Source organism: Aplidium turbinatum, chromosome 5 (genome assembly GCF_918807975.1).
Source record: "Aplidium turbinatum chromosome 5, kaAplTurb1.1, whole genome shotgun sequence".
NCBI lineage: Eukaryota > Metazoa > Chordata > Ascidiacea > Aplousobranchia > Polyclinidae > Aplidium > Aplidium turbinatum.
This window is the reverse complement of record NC_137476.1, coordinates 11,223,039-11,244,532: the sequence shown is the minus strand read 5'-3', so window position 1 is coordinate 11,244,532 and position 21,494 is coordinate 11,223,039. Positions and strand designations below refer to the sequence as shown.

Below are 21,494 nucleotides of genomic sequence, written 5' to 3'. Positions count from 1 at the left end.
TTGTATCATGTCTAAGATTTTCATCTAATTCGTGGTTATTTCATTGAGGAGCAGCGTTTTTGGAGGCCTTGGTCAGGCAGGGTTACCAATTTGGTATAAAGACGCCGATTTTCAAAAATAGACGTGTTTAGGCTTTAATATCTGGCAACCTTGGTAGGTTATCAAAACTGTTGATAGTTTTGAGGGGAACACTCTTGATGCGTTAGCTCATCACGAAAAGCAATTAAACCATTTTTTGTGTTACTTGGTGTGGTACCGGTACTTGTTTATAGTTATTTTAACAAAGAGTTGAGTGAATGCATGGTTGCCAATCTGTCTGAAAGATGTGAAGAACTGGAAAAACACTTATAATTTGGGATTGGTTATCAAGCGCTCTGGAAAAATTTTGTATAATAGCCTATTTCTTTGCTTGGGCTCCAATTTGGGCCCCATTTTAGAACCCCCAAAAAATTAGGCTACTTTTGGGCTACTTTTTGCACAAGCTTGTCGGCAGCAGTGGCCGAGTGGTTAGCGCGTTGGACTCGCAGTCGATAGCCTGCATGTTCGACTCCAGCCACCCGCACTTGCTGTTGTTTCTCTGGGCAAGAAACTTTACGATAATTGCCTCTACCCTGTGATCGATTTCGAGTAATGGGTAGTTTAAGTCATAAGTAGACCAAATTTAAGTCATAAGTAGAGCAGACAACCGGAAACAGACATTGCCGTCTGCTGCAGCGTGGATCAGGTGTACGTCGGAAGGCGTACACCGATGCATAGCGCTCAAGTCCGCTTTCCGGCAATGCAGGATAAAGATAAACAAACAAACAAACAGCTTGGGCTCTTTTTTATATTAACCTCTGGCAACCCTAATGTTTATTCAATTATTTGTATTTGGTTAGGAACAAGGTTAGGAATGAATGTCAATGAATATGATCGTGATATCCTAGCAAATTGAATCAGTTTGCAATTTCTAATCAAGATTACAATTTACCTGGTATTACGCAGCAAATTTTTGTTTCCTTTAGTGATTTTGCTGTAGCATAAAGATTTAGGCTTGGGAATTTTTATGAACTCTAGTCAAAATGGATTCAAACGGGTTTCTTTTTTGCGAAAATCCTCAACACTTGCAAACTAGCAACGGAAGTACTGATTATCTTGGAGAGGGAAGCTATGGAAAAGTTCTGAAAGTTTATTCCGCCAAACTTGGTGTGTGTGCAGTTAAAATAGTTCAAATGACTGGCACAAGGGATCGACAAAATGAAATTTCGAATATGTAAGTTTGATTTATTTATACTTAATCCTATCCTCAGTCAAATCCTAATCCTACAGAAAATTTTGAATCAACCAGCAGAAGATTGGTTGCAATTGTTGAGATCCCGTCAATGCAATAGTGTTTTGGCTGAAAAATTGTTAACCACTCAGCACCTTCAATGTAGGCTACTCTGATATGTTGTTTTCAGAAGCAGAAAATGTTTTTAAACAAAACTTTTGAAAGTTATTGCTTGGTACTGGATATGAATCCATAGTTTTACGGCACAATCTGCCAAAATTTAAATAAAAACAATATAGCCTATAGAACTATTTCCAATCTCTGGTTGGAGTTTTGGCACATCCCTATTTAAATTTGTAATTTTGGGTTTTTGAGATACCAGTAGGTTCATAGGCGTCGATTTTTTCCTAGAAGAGAGGAATTCTGGGTGGGCGAGAGTTTTCAAACAGATTTTATTGAATGTGTATGTTCGCAAATTCGCAATGTCTTTTTCACAAAGACTGCGTTTAGCGTTGCTGCAGCAGTTAAGCTTTAATAGGTTTGATGTTTGCTTACTTGCGCCTTGCGATCTTATGCGCGCTGCTAAACTAAACAAACTTCTTTTATGTTTTCCTTTGTGACCTAAAAAGCTCGTGACTCGTGACCTGTTATCTTTGAAGTGGCACCTTTGGATTTGCCGCAAAATGTTCGAACAGGTGACTACAGTAGCAAGTAGGCTACCATCAGGGTTAAGACGCATCCTCTGGAATTCGGAAAAAAAGCTTCCTTTGCAACACACGACCTTCCTGAGTCGGAAGCTGATCCGGCAGCATACTAACTTCAAATGAAACAAGTAGAGATCCATGGCTCATGCTGTCTTCAACAACTACTGGACGACCGGTGCATTGCCTCCAGATTGGAAAGTTTGAACATTGCGCGGGGGAGAAGAGTTTCAGCTGCTGCATTTGCGCGGCTGTCAACACCAAAGGCTGGAAATTGCGCGGTTGTCAATATCAAACGCTGGAAATTGCGCGTTTGAAAATTATTCACAAAAACGTAAGGAAAACGCTTAGTGAAACCTTAACTTTGCAATTGCAATGCTGTCCTGCCTCGCTGAGCTTCTTTTGGAAATAGCATAACAGCTCAATAACTGCGCTAATCTTGACCACAGTATCTATGATCCCACGGTAGGCACTTTAACCCTGCTTTAACATAATCCACTGGTCGACGCAATCATGCGTGACATATGACATCACTGATGTTAGTAGCGCTATCATGCGTGACATCACTGATTTGTGCGGAGGCTACTGTGACAACTTGTTGTGTAGGTGCATTTTTTGGTTTTCTCATAGGTTACTACGACATTTTTTGATATCTGAATAAGGCTAAAAAAGCTAAAAGTTTGGAAAAGCATTCAATTCAAACCTTAAATCAATAAAAATAACCAGCCTTAATCAACTTCGCCTACTGTACTTCCTTTTAGTCAAGTATATTTCGTAATTTTGTTCTTGATCTTGTAAACACGAGTGTTGTAGGAGCACGTCACTACTTTGCACTCCTTGATGTCACAAAGGCGATGGATGGAAATGAAACAAAGGCTATCACAAGCAAACAAAAGGCCAGACTTAAAAAACTGTGTGAGGGATGCCAAGCCAGCTTAGTCTACTAAAATATATCTTTTAAGTTTGGTTTGGAAAACAAGTTGCCTGAAAATTTTTACTTTCCACAAAAATTTTTTCTTCGGGATTGTGTTATTTTTTTGGAAGGTGCTTCGCGGTCCTAGAAAATTGTCTCGAGGACCCCAAAGGACCGCGGACCCCAGTTTGAGAACCACTGGTATAACATAAGCTGTGACTTGATTTAACGTGCCATAGGAGCAAGGCATGGGATGGGAGGCATATTTTGGGATGGAAGATCCAAGGATGGAATGGAAGATTTGGATGATGGGATGGAAGAAGGTCTTCCATCATCATTCCATCATTTATTTTTAATCTAGGCTACGTATCATGGCACAAAACAATTTTTAACTTAAATGCGTAAAATTTTGATATGATGGTCAGAAATAAAAACAACTGAACTGAACTTTCTATCCAAAACAAAATTTTGTTTCTTGAAAACAATAAAATTTTTCCTGTTTTTTTTAACAACGCGACCGACGAGGTAGCCACTTTAACAAGTCGAAATTCTGCCACTGAAATTGATTAGAATGCAACTGCCAACCAATCAGAACGTGTTATAAGAGGCTACCGTCCAATTGTGACCCTTCTAGCACTCATCCAGAGAGTTAATGCTTGTTTTGAACTTTATTTGGTAATTACAGAAGAAAAAGAGCAATAGCAGTGGTGAGAATCGAACACGCGTCAATGAAATGACTACTTTCTATCCCTAACCCTAACCCCTAGGCCAACCAGCTGACAAAAAATCAATCACTTAATTTGCTTTCTATGATCTTCTTTTCGCCATTTTTTTACGTCACTTAAACCGTAGCTTATGATTGGTTGGCGGTTGCATTCTAATCAATTTCAGTGGCAGAATTTCGACTTGTTAAAGTGGCTACCGACCGACGACCGTTAGGCGTTGCAGTAGAAAACATTATTTCGCACGTAATTTCATTGCGGTTCGGTAATTTAAATGTGCTGCAGCGCTCTTGCATGATTCGACCAGTGCGCAACACATGGGGCTACATAAAAATATTAAGAATGGCGTGCACAGTAACTTACACTTTTTTTAAATATTAAGCAGTGTGTAAGGGCATAACTAGGGGGCCTGCCCCCCAATCCAACAACTTTATGAGCGATATATTGCAACTTTTGTACATTTTGGACAAATTTTTCAATAAATTGCGGCTAATTGAATTCACTTTAACAATAATTTAGCTGATTACGAAATAAAATCAATATTATTTAACATCATGCCCAGTGGCGTACGCAGGATTTTCTCAAGGGAGGGGGGGTCATTGAGAGCAGCGTAGCCAAGAATTTTGAAAGGGGGGTTTTCGACGACCGGTGGGTGAAGCCCGACAGCATTTTCTCTTAAGACGACACCCAGCGGCGGGGGGTCTGGGGGGCCACCCCCAAAAAATTTTGAAGAATTACTTTGAATTTGGTGCATTCTGAGAGCATTTTCAACAAAAATGTGGGTATGAATATTTCTGTAAAATGGTGCTGTCAGGTGGCATAGCAAAAGGATAAGATCATGTTTTCTTCGGCATTTTTCGGAAATAAAGCTAAGTCTCTATGTTTTCTTGTTGTTAATTCCTGGCTGAGATGTTTGGTATTGGCAAAACTCGCTCTTTTAATGCAGTTTTGTTTAAAATTAGGCAAGTTTTTTTTAGACTGAAACCATCATTTCCAAGCATAAAGAGACTGAAAGCATCATTCTCAATATCGTGACGTCACACGCGTGCCAAAGTGGGGTTGTAACCCCCCAAGGCCCAACCCCCCCCCTTGGCTATGCCACTGGCTATTGATATCCCTAGTTTAGACTTTATCCATTTCTCTCTCACTAATCACTATAATAGGCTTACAGAACACTATGCTACATTGGCATACCTGGGGTGGGGTAGGTGGATTGGGCTATGTATTTCGTATTGGCTTAGTCTATAAAACAACATTGTTACAGTAATTGCTTTGACAGAGCAATGCAAAACATATTAAATGCCTTAATCTACGTCGTTAACTACTAAAACATTTTTAACGGGGGGGGGGGGGGCATGGCCCAATGCCCCCCCCTGCGTACGCCACTGATCATGCCAATTTTGAGGAAAAATTTTGACATTGTTGGTTCAAAAATGACTACCAAAAAGGGCTATTTTTGGTCAAAAAAAGTCAAAATGTTCGGGGGAGACAAATTTTGCTTGGCATCTGTACTTCAAACTTTGGCATTATAACTTGCAAGTTTATGTTTACATAAATGCACTGTTAAGTATCATCTTCATCATATTATAACTTACTGCGTCTGGTTACACTGTAATTGTAGGCTAACTGGTAGAGTATAGTACAGCAATGAAATTAGTAGCCTACAGTCTGTACACAGGGAGACCACAATGATAGCAAAAAATTTATGTCTTATGTTGTTTAAACACTCAAGAGCCAGATATGAAGGCGGCAGGGTAGACTATTCATGTTTTGCATCGATAAATCCTGGTATTCATCATCCACGTTGTTTGAATCAGGCGGTGGTACCTTCTTTAGTGGTTTCGTTGGTGATTTCGATAAATCAATGAATGCCGGATTGGATTTGGATGTTGCAGTTTTCGGGTTTGTTGCTTTCCTAAAAAGTGGAAGTAGACACGAAATCATTAACCGAATCAGCCGCGACATGTAATCAATCTCCTAAAAAGTTGTTATCATTATAGTCTACTATTATACAAGATACATTCTATAAATCTATAAGTTACAGTTATACGTTGGTCGTCGAGTTATTATATTATTGTAAAATTCGTGAATGTTACATAAATTGTCTTGTTTCTCTGAGTTTGTCCTGTTCAAAAAAACAGTTTGCGCTTCGGGGCAGAAAATGATGGTTCGGCACAGACTAAAAAATATTTGTTAGCAACAAGGCTAAGCTAAAACAAAGTTGAAATCAGAAACATGGTTTGACCACACTTCAGCAGAAAAACGTACGGCATTTTACCAGGCTTAGGCTAGGCCTACTTGGAAGTGAGGGTACGTTGATAAGCCTTCAACGCCTCTTTTGCTAGCGGGCTGTGTTCTGAGACAATTTTGTCCGTTGAGACATTGCAATTCTTGTGAACAGAACCAATGTGTGCTTTTTATGTTGAAGTATTGAATCTTCCAAACCAAAATTTACTTTTGTTTTGCTCAAAGCAAACTAAGCAAAAGGACATCAACGTTTTTTCATGTCCGCTTTTCGTTCTTTTTTTACTTACTCCTCCACAAATATCCTGTTTTGATCGCCGTTTAAGAATAAGTATTAAGTACGTCTGAAAAATATGAAAATCATTAAATAACGACACCAGTTTGTCAATGGGTAGCCATCATAGGCGTAAATCCCGGAGAGAGGAGAATTATTCCCCCTAAAAGTTTGGCGGGGGGATGCAAATATTCCCCAAAATTTTCTCTTTGTCAGCAACGTCTTCACAATGATCTGAGACTGGTGAAAAACTTCAAGATACTAGGCCTATTCATGATACTGACTCAGTCTGTGTACAGTATCTATGCTGTAGGCCTAGGCTATAGGCCTACACATACACAGCCTAGCTAGCTCTATTATTATGACAGCATAATAGGTTAGCATAGGCTAGGCTATAACTAACTTTTCTAAACCGGAAGGATACCACTAGCCTAAGCTTATCATGCCTAACTGTAGCCTACGTCGAAGCTCAGTGAACTTTGTCATTGCTACTCAAGTTCAACTGTAAATCAACGGATTACCTGATTTTAACTAAAAGAATTGAGAACTAACTCACTCACTGCACTCACGTCCAATTCCCAAAATGGCGAAAATAGAAATCAAGCGACAGAAATGCGAGAATGGGAAAGGGAGTGAGAGGGGGTTCCTGGTGGCGAGTGACGACGGAAACCAGCTGATCATCGTTATTCCAATCATTTTTAGAACTTTTGAAAGGGAATGTTAATAATATTTTCTTTAAAAGTGCTAAAAACAACAATTCCCTTTTTAAGACAAAATTTCCTTGTAAAATTGTTAAAAATCCTTAAAAAATCATTCCGGTCTTCATTTCCTTTTTTTATCCTTCAAAGCGTTGAAAAATCGCAATTTCGGAATAAAATCCTTCAAAGTGGAAGCACTGCCAGGGTGGGCAATTTTCGTTGTTACGTCACATCAGGTGAAACAATGGAACATAAATTGTTGATTTTCTCGATTCAACAAAAACTCACGAGTGGTTTTTGCATAAAACGATAGAATTGTTGCGATTATTTAGTTGCATTCTCGCGGCTGGCCGAAGCGATTTTGCGCGGCTGAGGTTGTGATTTTTAGTGAATTGCGCGGCTGCGCTTGTGATTTTTTGTGAATTGCGCGGCTGACACCGCGGCTGGAAATTGAAGTGCGCGGGGGATTTATCCCCCGCGCAGGCCAAACTTTCCAATGTGGCATTGCCTGAGACATTGACTTCACCACTGTCCATCCTTGAAGCACTGCTTTCTTCATCAATGTCATCTCTACGTTCATTCCTGCTGGACGTGGCTTCTTCAGCGTTATGATCAATGAAGCTGGTTTGGAAGCTGGTTTTAAGAATGCGCGAATAGATGTTTGACTTTGCTTCATGTTTAACTTTTCAATAATGAAATGACAACATCGCGCGGTGCCCCAATTTATACTCAGCAACAAGTTTGTGCGGAAAGATTTGTGAAAAGCGATTGTTTCAGTACGTCTTTAATGTGTATAATATCAGTTATTTTATTGTTATGTTCATTATGATGTCATATTCGTATTCCCTTATGCTGACCCGGAACTAAAGTTTGATTGTGACGTTACGAAAGTGAGACCATTTCGAGAAAAGATCAAACGTAGCTTTCTCTCACTAGGAATTGCCAGCATGTGGCAGTTGCCGTAGCGATAAGAATGTAGTGAGTACCGCCTTTTTTCAACGCAGCGTTGTTGCGAAATTGCTTTGTTCTGTCAGATATCTAGCGAGAGACATAGCGTAAAACAAGAAGTTGCGCTGCAGTTGGTTGGATAATTCAGCGTTTAACAAAAACGGAAATAATTGTAACAAACACTTCATTAGTGTCATGAAAACAGGGTAGGCGAAACATATTTTGCCCACCCTTGTTGCACGGCAGGGTGGGCGCCCCCCACTTGGCCCACCCTATTTCGACGCCTATGAGTAGGTTAGTTTAAGATTTGATCATTCAATTTATCAAAAATTTGTTATTTTGAATTGGCTTCACCATTCCTTATTCTAGTATTAAGCTTAAGATCTACTCAAGTTTTATATTTGTGTTCTCAGAATCCAGATGGAAGCAAAGATTTTAGCTTCTATTAATCATGAGCATATTGTTCGTTTCCATGGTGTTTCTTGCTGGTCACATTACTTTGCAATTATCATGGATTATGCACCTGCTGGAAGTCTACACCAGCTGTTAAACAATGAAAAGGTTGAAGTTATTCCTTGGAATCTACGACTTCGAATGATCAGTGAAACTGCCAAAGCGATTGCTTATTTACACAATTCTGGAAGAGATGACCGGACAGTTCATGGCGACTTAAAGTCATGTAATATTCTGCTCAGTGATGATCTTCGTATTCGAGTTGCAGATTTTGGAGCAGCAAATATTGCTACAAAAACTTGTGATCGTACGAGTTATGAACCGCCTCCAAATGCTCGTATACACACAGTTGTGTTTTCAGCTCCAGAGTTTTTGAATGATGTCTTTGCTATCAAAGCTAAAGCAATGGATGTATTTAGGTAATGTTTTTTAATCTGGTTTTGTTTACTGCGATGATTTTAAAAGCTGTCCATTGTCCAAGTAGCCTACAGTCCTACACACAGTGTATAAACAATAGACCCCGCTTATAAAGCCCACCTAGGGACCTGACAATTTTTGGTTAAATATTAAGCTAGGAACGATTCTCTGTCACTCCTATGCTACATTCATAAATTCCGGACCAAATTGGGCTTAATAAGCTGGTGGGCCTATTAATCATTGGCTTATTAAGCTGGGACTACTGTATTACAAATAGGTAAACTAATTAGAAGAATTTATGAAACCATTGTGGTTCCTTGAAACGAAACAGAAAGATTGATGCAGCAAGAGGTTTTTGGAGGGAAAGTTTTGTAATTGTTACGGGCATGAAATTTGTTTCAGCTTTGGTCGAGTTGTTTATGAAGTCATCACCCGACTTACCCCGTTTCAAACCCAGGACTTTCCCAATATGACAGATGCGATAATACGTGGAGAGAAACCCAGTGAAGAATGTCTTCCGGCAATCAGACAAAACTTAATTGAAAACCCCAATGGAGACTTGCTGATCTTTGATGTGCTTGTGGATTTGATGCACAGCTGCTCATGCCATCAAGCGGCACGTCGACCAATGATTGTAGCAGGTACTAGGGGTGTTCAATTTCGATTATTTGAATATTCGAAAGTCAATTTATTTTCGATTTCCGAATTTCTATTTCGAATATCACAACTATTCACCACACTGCAAAATGTGATTTTATTGAAAGAAACGACATAAAAATTCGCTAAAAAACGCAAAAAAAAGCAATAAAAATTTGCGAAAAAAGAACACAAAATAACGTCTACAGCTCCAGGCCCATGTTGGTGTTTAAGAACACAAGCGACATGGCCACCCATCAGTCGGGATGTCAGCTTCGTGACGGTCAGCTTTTGAAAACGATCGCTCCGCTGAAGCCGAGGTCGCTGGGATCCCAAACACTTCAAGTTTATTTTCACAGCGAGCGATTCACTGCCGCGACATTTCACTGCAGAGGTTTCGACTCAAAAGCGACATCGAGTATGTTTTCAAGCGCATAAAGCTAAACGCACACTCCGTCTACGTAGCAAATTATGTTGTTTTTGGGTGTATTCAACATCTGATGACATCGAATCGACACAAAATGGTAGATTTTTGCTATGTCCCAGGCAGCAAAATCAGTCATTTTTACATTGATTCAATGTCTGCAGACATTAAATCAATGTAAAAATGACAGATTTTGTTGTCTGTTGTTGGATTGTAGCATGGCAACTCGCTCTAGTGATTATTTATCACAAAGCTGTTGCGGTTTGCATTCAAAAAGTGTTTTCCTGCTGCCGATCGCTAGTTCATCTATTGTTTTATGTATCAATATTCAATACAGCATAAAAATGTGAAGAAAGGCGTTCTTCCCGGCTATCAGCACAAGGCTGATTACTCACTAGCACAGCGAGCTGCAGTGACGCTTCGCTAACCAGAACGGTGTAGCTTCCACGCCAGCCATTGAGACCTCCAATTAAACGTTTAAGTTATTTTGGTAGCCGATTGTGGCAAGAATACGGTGCGATACTGATGAGCCCAGCCTCATGGGCGAAACACGTGTCTATCGCTGTCTATTCGATGCTACAATCGGCTGCCAAAATAACTTAAACAGCATAAAAAGTTGCCCCCACACAGAAATATGCGTGGGGGCCTAGCCCCCACGCAGGCCCATAGCCAGGGGGGCCTCGCCCCTCCTGAAAAAGATTTTGCCCCCCCCCCCCTTTTCAAAATCTCAACATTCTCGAGCAACAGCTACAATTATAATGATTTTGCCCATTTAAATTTTTTCGGCCCCCCCTAAAAAAAAGTTGACCCCCCCTTGCTCTGCGGTCTGGCTACGGCCCTGCCCCCACGGCTTAGGCGCCTATGGATTCGGTAAAAAATGGATAAAACTGCGACAAAGCTCAGCTTACACTTTCTGCTATTGCACAACCTAGCTATCTTCATTCTTGAGAGAAATTTGTGAAATTTGGCATTAAAAAATGGCAACCTGGCATCCCTGGTGCAGGACTGACCGTTGGACCCGCGAGAGCGTGTGATAGTCACGTGATCGACGATGCGCATGCGTCGAAGTCTTTTTTCGCTTGCAAAATGTGACAAGACAGATTTCGCGCCACTCGAGTTACTTTCAACCGCGTTCAGCCGAAAGGGCGGCTATAATTTCGAATATGTCCGATACGAAAAACGAATTTCGAATATCACCTTGATCGAAATCGAAATTGAACACCCCTAGCAGGTACAGTATTAATTTTCAACAATTCTTTTGCATTCTTTGTAGTTTGAATAACAGATCGCAGATATGTTATCAAATTGCACCATCTTTCTCCCACCACATAAACTTGAAAGTCTGCTCATCTTAGATGATGAGTGGGCCAAATGACTTCATTTTGTCATCTGAGCTTTTAGAGCCACTAATCATATAGGGTGGAGTGAAAAAAATTTTTTTTTTCAAATCAAAAAATCAGATTAACCAAAAGTGGCGTTTGGACCTAAAACCAACTTCTGAGAAGGTTTTGGGTTTGTGCCACCTACACCCAGGTGGCCCGTAATTTTTAAAGGTCATCCGAGGGTCAAATTTCATGAAAATCCCATAACTTGGAAACCGGTTAAGCTAGAATGTTGGTTTTTGGCTTAAAATTTCCAGAAGGTCCATGTTTATATGCTCTAATGCAACTTTTGTTTCTATTTTAACTACATAAGCTGATAATAATAAAAAATGACGTTTTAGTTTGAAAGCTATGTAACGTGAAGACGTGAAAATGCTATATTTGATCTATTTGCACCCATAGTTATGTGTTAAGGCATAATAGATACAAACTGACTAAGTACTGCTTAAAATACTTTCTAAGTAGTTAGTACAAAGGATATACAAGCAACAATCATGGATATGTGACAAAAAAACTCAATGACAAAAATAATGTAGCAAAGACTCATATGCAATAATGTTACAATGTTACTTGACATTAAGTTTCAAAATTTACATCTTTGGTTTCCATAAAATTAATAAGAAACTATTTACAATCAGGGTCCATTATAAAAATTATCATGTGGTGAAAAAATATTGAAAACCTTCAACCTGAAAACATCAGGACTATCAAAGTCAGAAATAATATATTTCGACTCTGATCCATTGCAAATTTGGGCAAGGCTGACTGGGCTTTGGTAAAGACCGTTGCTAACCTTAATCCACCACTGTTTGCAATGAGTGTTACAGAAACTATGACATCAATTCATTTGTATTTACACGTATCCAATAGCAATACACAGCACAAGTTTATGAAATAACTAGCACGGCAAAATATATTAGTTTTGCTGATACTGGATTACTGGTTCCGACAATTTAAGCTTATTCTAAACATCACTCCTATGAAAATGCATGCTTGATTGTTTATTAATTAAATACTAAATTAAGAATTTGGCTATGTAGCGAACTGTTGCTTTGTTTTGAATCTCTTCATGAGTTTTCGCGTCTTATTTTCTGACGTATATGACCGTCCCTTCTTTCAAATCCGGCGACAGCTGATGAAGCTTCGGTTACCAGCTTAATATGCCTTTCAACGGCTTGGCTGTGACATGGGTGCTCGAGTTTTAACTTGTTCTGTCTAAAATCTTCAATATCTTCATTCTTCAAATGTTGTAATGCAGGTGGCTCATACATGGCTTTCACATTCAAACTGGATAATTTATAATATACTTTAGCAGTTGGATTAATTTTTGGAATTTGAAACTTTCGGACTTCTTGATATGAACTGTGACCAAACTCTTCAGTGGTTGCCAATTCTTGAAGGTCGCTGCCATCATCAACACAATCAAATGCCTCATTTTCAATGACATACTGTCCTGCTGCTCGTCGCATGCTAAGCACCTTATTAACCCCAAGCCGGCGAACGCTTTCGTCGTCATCTGCCAGCATTGCCAACAAAACATTTTCATGGTGTGCAAAATATGCATTTCTTTGAAGAACTTTCAATGCAATATCTCGTACATTTTTCTTTGGAAACTTTACCACACGATCAACAATACTGTAGAAATTTATTGGTCCATCAGTAATCTTGCTCTTGAGCTTGATTTGGAACCAGCTAGGGAAATAGACTTTGAGTAAAAACTCCACCATAGTGCACAATGTTGGCGATGCATTTTCCTCAGACACATAAAAACGCAGTATACGACACCCAAGTGTTAACCAACGTGAGTGACATAATCCACCAACTTCTAGCAGCTCAAGGTTAGCATCTCTACACATCCCAACATGACAGCAAAGCTTATTCGATACGCATAATATTGGTCACTGCTTAAATCATCAATTACGTCATTCAGGATGACAGGAAACTTTGGGTTAGGAATAGCCTTGAACTTCACCACGCTCCATTCAGAAACTGCACCATGTAACTTTTTACCCAGAGGTCCTGAGAATGAATCCGGACCTGCCGTAAGACCATCCAGTTGTTGGAAAATGTGCCTTAGTGGAAGCTCATTTAAATGGAGCAAGCATACAACCCATTGCAATGGCCGTCCCAGTAAAGCTTCTAAGGATGCAATACAGCCACTTTTGATACCTGTCATTGTAGCTGTTCCATCAGAACCAACAATCTTTAACACCTTTTCTAATGATGTGCCCTTAATGACATTGAATATAGTCTTGGCTATATTAACACCAGTTCCCTCTTCTGGAGCTACATGTGAGAGGTAAAAAGAACCGGGTTCACCTACGATCACATAATGCTCTTCAATATTTGTTTGGCGATAATATGTCCCGTGGGATTCGGCCATCATTAATGTTGCATCTTTTTTTCCGTCAATGAATATGGAATCCACATGACTGAAAAGCTCCTTCTCTGTTTGTCTTATTTCTGCTCGATATTTTTCTCGTTGTCTCCTCAATTTGCTTCTGTCAATAACATGTGGTTTATTGTCGTCAGTTATGATGCCAAATGCTTTCAGTGTTGCTGAAGCTACAGCTGCGCCAGCTCTGTCTGAAAGTTCATACCTCTCACAGACCAGGGCAATTTCTCTAAGAGATGCACGGTTCTGTTGCTGAACTTTTTTCTTGGGGCTAACATACTTATCACTTAGTGATGATACCTCTGAACATCCAGTATCACTAGTGTCAGTTTCTGAAGTCAATATCGATGACACAGCATTAACAGAGGTTGTTGCAAGCATGTTGTCCTGAATTGTGTTTGAACATACTTTTTGTACAAAATTTAAATCTGAAGTGTCCAATGTTTCAATTGTGTCAAGGCATTTTCCGATTCTTGGACCCTTTTGATCTTGATAAAATGCAAAGTCTTTCTCATTCATTTTCAGCTTATGTAATTCTTCTGGTTTACGTCTTTGTTTTTGGTCATGACGAAATATATCAAACAAATCATTAATATCAAGCAAAAATTCTTTTGTCCTGAGTTTCAAACTTGCACTTTTTGTAGCTGCCCATTTTCCTTTTTTAGGCCGAGATTCCATGTATCTAAAATCTTTAACTACCTTTTGAAGTCTAAAAACTACACCATTTACAGTGATGCAATAAACAATTAAACATTGCAGTGAATCCAACGCTCAACAAGTTCGGAAGCGATGTTAACAATTGCTGCTTTTGTTCTCCAGTTCCGCTCATGCAACAATCTTTGTAGTACATCTCTTTTTGTGGGAAGAACACCTATAGGGAATGAACCAGTACTCCTAAACTTATACTCTCCTTGACGTTCACAAATCCTTGTCACAGCCTTTCTTGTAAGCATTTTAAACAACAGTTTAAGGTTATTTCAAAACTCAGTAATATAGTTTCACGGTCTGAATTTTACAAAATAAATGTGCAGCATTCAAAATACACAGTTCACATTTTCAAAATACAATTGGGCAGGATAGTACAACCAAACTTCTGCACTGTCATAATTTTTCGAACAAACATGCCCATTGACAGAAATACAGCATATGGGCCAGCAATATCAACATAACAATTCTAGGCTATTTCAAGTGCATTTCTATATGTTCGGTTTATTAGCTGACAGACTGAAACTCACCAGTAACACCTACACTAGGTTACTGCAAATTGTACTGAGCCATGCGCAGTGCGCACCTAGCCGAATGTCATGGATGAATAAGCACCAATGAACAGTGTAGTTCCATAGAAATCATGTGGTGCAACGACAAAGAAAAGGGAGGGATGATCATTGCTATTACACTATTCTATTGTTAAAGATTCCATTTGAAAATCGAACATGATGATGGATGCTATGTTTTTCATGAGAATTAGACAAAAACTTTATTTTGGCAAATTCTGGCTTAGGTGGTAGAAATAGAGACAAAAGTTGCAATATAACAGATATAAACATGGACCTTCTGAACGTTTTAAGTCAAGAACCAACATTCTAGCTTAACCGGTTTCCAAGTTATGAGATTTTCATGAAATTTGACCCTCGGATGACCTTTAAAAATTATGGGCCACCTGGGTGTAGGTGGCACAAACCCAAAACCTTTTCAGAAGTTGGTTTTAGGTCCATACGCCACTTTTGGTTAATCTGAGTTTTTGATTTGAAAAAAAAAAATTTTTTCACTCCACCCTACTAATCAATGTCTGAGAAATGTCAAGCTTGTTGCATCTTGACTTTGGTATCATGCAAGATGCTTTGTTGGGAATAATATTTTAAGACAAAGTTTTAAACCTTCAGTAATTGTATTGTTTCTTACACAGTGAACAAGCACCTCACAGAGTTGATGAAATCTTATCCTCCTGTCTTGGTCTTCCAGTCAGTGCTCACAGTGATTAACCAGATGCATATTAGCGACAAGGAAAGCTTAGAATCATCTCGCATAACTTTGCAAAATCTTGTTTTGTGATCTTGCTCTACTGGCTGTCTAATTACGATCTTTTAACGTGCATCGTTGGTTGATTTGATGATGTAACTTATCATTTTTTATGCTTATTGTCGTGCAACTTGTTTTGTACAACTTGTTTTTTATCATCAGTAATCGAAAAATCCATTTTGTTAAGCCACGTTTTTACCGATAAAATAAATTTTGTGTTTTTTAAGTGCTGAAATAATTTGGACTTCAAAGTTTTATTAAGTCAAAACTGATTCTTGTTTGTAAGTTTGAGCACTCGCTTTAATTCAAGAATAGCTTAAAGTACTTGATGTTGCAAACTTTAAATTATCAATTCCTAAATGTAATTATGTATGTGTTCAAATTTTCTTCGTCTGGTCGAGACTTTAAACTGTAGATCACAAGCAAGACCGAAATGTTGTAGTCTTGAGTATTAAGTATTATTATTATTTTCCCTTGAATGGCCGCCTTTCTCCGCGATTCAGAAACAGGCCATTCTGTTTTCTGATTAGATTTAGTTCCTGTGCAATGTAACATTTCTTTATTCTCTTTCTATCCAATGTGATAATTTATTTTTCGACTGCACTACCTGGTAGTGATGGCGCGGGCAGGAAAAATCTGCCTGCTACCTGCACTGCACTGCAAATGTCTGCCCGCACACCGCACCACAAAAATTTCTGAAAATGTCGCACTGCGCCCGCACCGCAAAAATCTGAAAGTATCACAGCATACTTGCACAAGTGTATGGAAAATACGAGTGAGTCTATTGTATAAAATCAAATTTTGGAATTTTTGGACAGTATCAGGAACTTACCACGGTCATCGACCGTGATAGCTAATCGCCTGAGTTCCCTCTTCTTGAATGTTGGGTCCTAATCTAAGCGAACTTGCTGAAATGTTTTTCTGAATGTCCTTTTTTCTGTGTATATGCAGTATGCACATAACATTCTTCCCATCTTTGTACGCCTTATATCCCATTTCATACAAAAATTGCTTGAATCTAAAACATCACTGCACAAAAATCACTCTTGCCATAGGTGACCTGTTTATCCTTGCCCCTAATTTTTCATACCTAAAAAAAATTAGTTAACTTGAATGCCTATTGCCTACATAAAATAACGAAATCTTCGAATGAAATAAACACTTTACACCACAACAGAAATACTTTAAAGTGTAATACAGTAAGAGAGTACATTTAAGACCAAGTACTTTTGTAACAGCATTGTTACTGACTGACCATATCAAACAGATCATTTCAATTATATATTTCACAGCCACATAAGTTGGATTAGTTGTTCTCACCCTTTAAATGAATAACTTTTTACTGCTACTGTATTTAAATAGCACAGATGAAATCGGTTAATTGCATAAACTGTGTTATCCAATAAGGTTCCTAAATTCAAAATTAAAAGATAATTAGGAAATTCAGGCATTTAAAAAATCGAAAATTGGGTATGCAATTATGTGTGTGCCTGTATCTGAAAAAGGTAGAAGCAAAGTTATGTCACTGAGTTCCCTGGGCACAAATATGGCTAGAATAAGCTTTCTACATTCTAAAATAACTGTTCAAACATACAATAGCATCAATACTATCCGGATGTAACCTGTTTCTTCGTTCTTCGTAGACACGTCCAGCACATGAAAAAATTCGTTCTGATGCAGCAGAAGAACAGGGTATAGAAAGAACATATCTGGCTAACTTAGAAAGTTTGGGAAAAACAAACTTTTGCTGATTCCAAAACTTCAAAATATACAAGTTACCCACATGACCTTCAGCAAAAAAATCATCAGAAGAAAGATCAGCTTGGATATACTTCATTACCTCATTTGCATCATCATCGATAGGGTCATCAGCAAATTCTCCGACATCTAAAGCATAATCAACCTTCCTTTGTTTGGGTTTATCATAGCTATGATCATTAACACATGCTGCTCCTGTTGAAGCTTCCTCATTATTAAACCTGGGATCAAGCAGGAACTTTTGAACAAGCCGAATCACGTCTTCTCTTGTAGACAAAGGCAGAACAGAAAGACTTTTGAATTTAGGAAAGCAAAACAATACAATTTTATGGAGATCAAAATCAAGCCACTTTTGGTTAATAAGCAAGGTTAAGTTAGACTTCAAGCATCTGACAACCGATGAATCACTGAATTTACTTTGACAATGAAGCAACAACTTCTTTTTCCAAAGAAGTACACCTTTGCAATGTCGGATACCTGTCAGTCTCCATGGCTGTGCTGATAGATTTAAATGGCGTTAATAATTCGATCAAATCTTTCATAAGAATAACATCAATAATAGAATCCAACCTGTGATCTTGCTGCTTGTGTTGCAAAAGAATCTGAATTTCACTAAACACATTGCGCACACTGTCCAACATAGCTAGCTTAGAGTTCCATCTGTTGTCAATATCTTGGATGACCGTAGTGGGCAGGTGAGATGCCAGTCCACTTTGTTTAAGATAAGCAACTAAGCTCTTCACTGATTCTAACAGTGTTGTCACATTTTCAATTTCACTTCCTTCTGGGACATCAGGTACGCTACAGTTTTGGAAAGTTGTGTTTTCAAACTCAAGTGGTACAGGGTGCATTTTAAAAGCATGTTACAAAACTACATTAAGCGCATGACAGCAACATGAAAAGCACTCCAAAGCTTTCTTGATGTTTGCACCCCTATCAGTCACAAATGTGAGTTTTTTTAACATGGCTTCATCGAATGCACTTTTCACCATGTTGCCTACCAACTCTTTTTTTATATTTTCAGCGGTTTTTTTTTTCAGCTTGAAATAGTTTACAAAATAAAGCACTATTTTTCTTTTCTTTCTCAAGCCAATGGACGGTGCATGACAAACATGAACACGTTTTGTAGTTGTTTGTCCAAAGGTCAGATGTAACACCAAACCCACTATTAGTTTCAATAGCCAATTTAAGCAAGTCCAAAATGTTTTTTCTTTCTTTGGCGGCAGTTTCTTTAACGGAATTAGCAATGGTGCGCCGATCAGGCAAAACATCTTCAGCATTGACACTCCCATGGTTTGTACCTAGATCAATGAGAGTTTGAGCAAATTATTTCATCCCTTCTCCTTTCAAAACAGAAAAAGGCCTCAAATCTTTTACTACTACATCAACTGCACTATTCAAGACTTTCTTTTTAGCGTCTTTTGAAAGGCCTTTCTTTATAAAAGGTAATTTAAGCTGTACACCAGATGTACCTGCATTGCCCAGACAGCCGCTAATATGCCAACTTAAATGAGAAGTCCTAGTGTTGTGACTCATATTTAAAACATTTTATATAAGCATTTTCTACAGGCAACAATATCCAAAGTCTTACCAATACCTCCGTTTTCATTTTTTTCTGCCACAATACTCAGATCTTTCCAAATGCAAGACTTTCCAGTTTTTTTTTATCAAAACCACTTCTCCCAACTTTAATCTTTTTTCTATTACAGTTGTATTCATTTTTTGTATACAGTAGGACATGTGAGGGTAACTTATTTAGCAGTAAATAAAATATACTTTTTATTTACCAATGGAAAAATGAATACCGGTACTGAAAATTTTGGATGTTTATCAAGAATATTGTTTTTTCTTGCAATAGTTGCAGCGTTTATCTGATGAATGCAAAAGTAAAAAGTGATCTGTTTTTGCTTGTACGTACGCATTCATCAGATAAACTCTGCAACTATTGTTATAAAAAATTGAAAAATAATAAGCTGTTTCTTTACCCGAAATCGCGATCTGCAACATGCTAATTTTAAATTGGACTTCGTCATACTTTTTCTTTGGACTTTCTGTTTCTTTTAGATGGTAAAATTTTCGCTCATGACATCCACTGTTTGCACTACACTTTACAGATAAAATATAATGAAGAAAAGCTTCTGCTACGTATTGTTTTCATTGTGATGGTCAAAAAAATTCTGAACTAAATACTGACAACAGCCTTTTTGCTGACTGGTTTGACAAGTACTCAACATTGCATTGAACATTGTTGCCAGCAACCAGATTCCCATAAATAAATTTCCCTTTAATTCTCCAAAAGTTTTACTATTTTTTCTGCTTATTATCCTGATTTTAACTCTTCAAGGTGTAATGCTGAGCAAGGCTCATTAATTCTACGACCTTTGATTTACTAAAAGGTCTTGAATATGCCAAATTTATGTAATTGCGATTTTAATTCCGATAAAATGTTTAAGAGTTTAAAAACTTTGGCAAAATAATTCATCTGGCAACACATTTTTCATGATGCTTTTCTTTGGATTTACCAAATTTCCACAACCTGTTATAAACTCGCTAGAACAGTTATCCTACTGCAATGTTCAACGATACAGGGAGTTCAAGCTTGAAAAGTTTGTTTAACCATGCTACCGACATTTTTTTTTTCAGTTTTTTTTTCATTATTTGTCCGCGCGGCGCGGTTGGCACAGTCAACATTTCTACGCAGTGCCGGCGCTGTTGACAACACTACCACCCGGTGGCTACACGCTACAATACAGCACTAAACTAATGGAAGTATTTTCAAAAACTGGAATTACTTCAAAAGATAGTTAAAAATATTAAACCACCACAGAAAAGTGCTACGGCAGTTTATTTTTTGTTAATCATGTTGTGGTTTTCATCCAATATTCCCTTTGTTCGTAAGTAATTTGCACTACACAGTGCACAGTCATTTTGCTCGTAGCTGGATGTGTTGCCATCCATCAATGCAGCAGGGCTATGCAAAGTGTATAGATGATCTGTGGTCGTGTGGTGAATAACTGCTTAGTTATGGATCTCGATAAAACTGTGTCATTTGTAAATGTAAAAGCATGTTACAAAATATTTATTCAAATTAGAAATATCAATTCAATCTTAAAAGGTTATATTTACAGTAATTTACTTAATCTTATTCAAACGGGTTCTTTAACTGGGGTTCAAAGTTTCATAAAATTTAATCATGTAATTGTGAAAAATGGTTTCAGCCACCCTTGTTATTATGTTCTTCTCCGAAAAGTAAAACTTAGCTCAAAGAAAGATAGCTTACCATCGATCTCATCGTTTGCTGTGCTTTTTACTGCGAAAGTAAAACTAGTCTATCTTCTGAGACGTGTTAATTTTTTGATACTGTTTTGAGAACATTTTTCGTATTGACGGTCCGTGACTTGTGTCACCATTTGGCTAAACAAACATGATACAACGTCCTTGAACGAGTATTAATGATGTTTTTAATACAGCTTATTTCTTCAAATTAATGTTTGAAACCTTGCTTGAAACTGTAAGATTTTCCGTTCTGTTCTAGCACGCTAAACAGTAACTGCAAGATTTGCTTGTCTGACTTGTTCAAGTCTGAGACAAGTTCACATTTATAGACGTCAGTCAAGAAACTTTATATGTATAGTCGCATTTTTACGTCATTTGTGTGTTTTGTTGATCTACGTTTCTTATATTTACACGAAAAAAAAAAACGATTAAATTTCGTGAAAAATTATTACAAGACGCAAAAAAACTACCTTGTTGTTCGTAAATTTAATCACATTAGCTGAGGAAAATGTTATCTACCTAAAGAAGCTTTTTCCGGTATAACTTGTGACATAATTTATTTTCTGCGTATAAACGAGACATTGGTTGTTATATGGTTGGTGCTCAAGTACACTGGTTTAATAGCTTTTGATTGGGTTTTTAAATGTGCACTTTGACCCAATCAAGAATGTGATTTTTTTATTTTCTAATCAGTCAACCCGCCAGTAGCCTACTTATTTCAAGCTGTATGTTCTTTCATAATTGGATTTATAATAAAAATTGTTTCTTGATATTGTGCTTGGGATGGATTGGATATATGTACTCGCTGAAATGTAATAGGTTGAACCATCAGCCTTTAGAGAGGGATAAGTCAGTCTTGTTCTCCACACCACAGCACGTAGGCTTACTTTTTACTACCTAAAGGCACGCGGTAGTGCTGTAAACCGCGTCGCATATGCAGTGCTCCGCAGAGTTTTGACTTTGTTACTGAACCGCGCAGGCAAAA

The 21,494-nt window shown here is 38.0% G+C and overlaps 1 protein-coding gene across 1 annotated transcript; it reads left to right on the top strand.

Moving 5' to 3' along the window:
- Positions 1-1,061: 1,061 nt before the first annotated feature.
- Positions 1,062-15,596, top strand: LOC145770940 (uncharacterized). The gene is made up of 4 exons (XM_082582682.1): positions 1,062-1,252; positions 8,163-8,621; positions 9,022-9,260; positions 15,363-15,596. The coding sequence occupies exons 1-4, from the start codon at positions 1,062-1,064 to the stop codon at positions 15,506-15,508; spliced, it is 1,035 nt and encodes a 344-aa protein (XP_082438808.1). The 3' UTR covers positions 15,509-15,596.
- The last annotated feature ends 5,898 nt before the right edge of the window (positions 15,597-21,494 follow it).

Bases quoted from the DNA above. Each gene is read 5' to 3' on its own strand.
- LOC145770940 (XM_082582682.1), top strand. From the start codon at position 1,062: ATGGATTCAAACGGGTTTCTTTTTTGCGAAAATCCTCAACACTTGCAA. The intron at 8,622-9,021 runs GTAATGTTTTTT...AATTTGTTTCAG, and splicing joins AAAGCAATGGATGTATTTAG to CTTTGGTCGAGTTGTTTATG. The intron at 9,261-15,362 runs GTACTAGGGGTG...TTTCTTACACAG, and splicing joins TCGACCAATGATTGTAGCAG to TGAACAAGCACCTCACAGAG.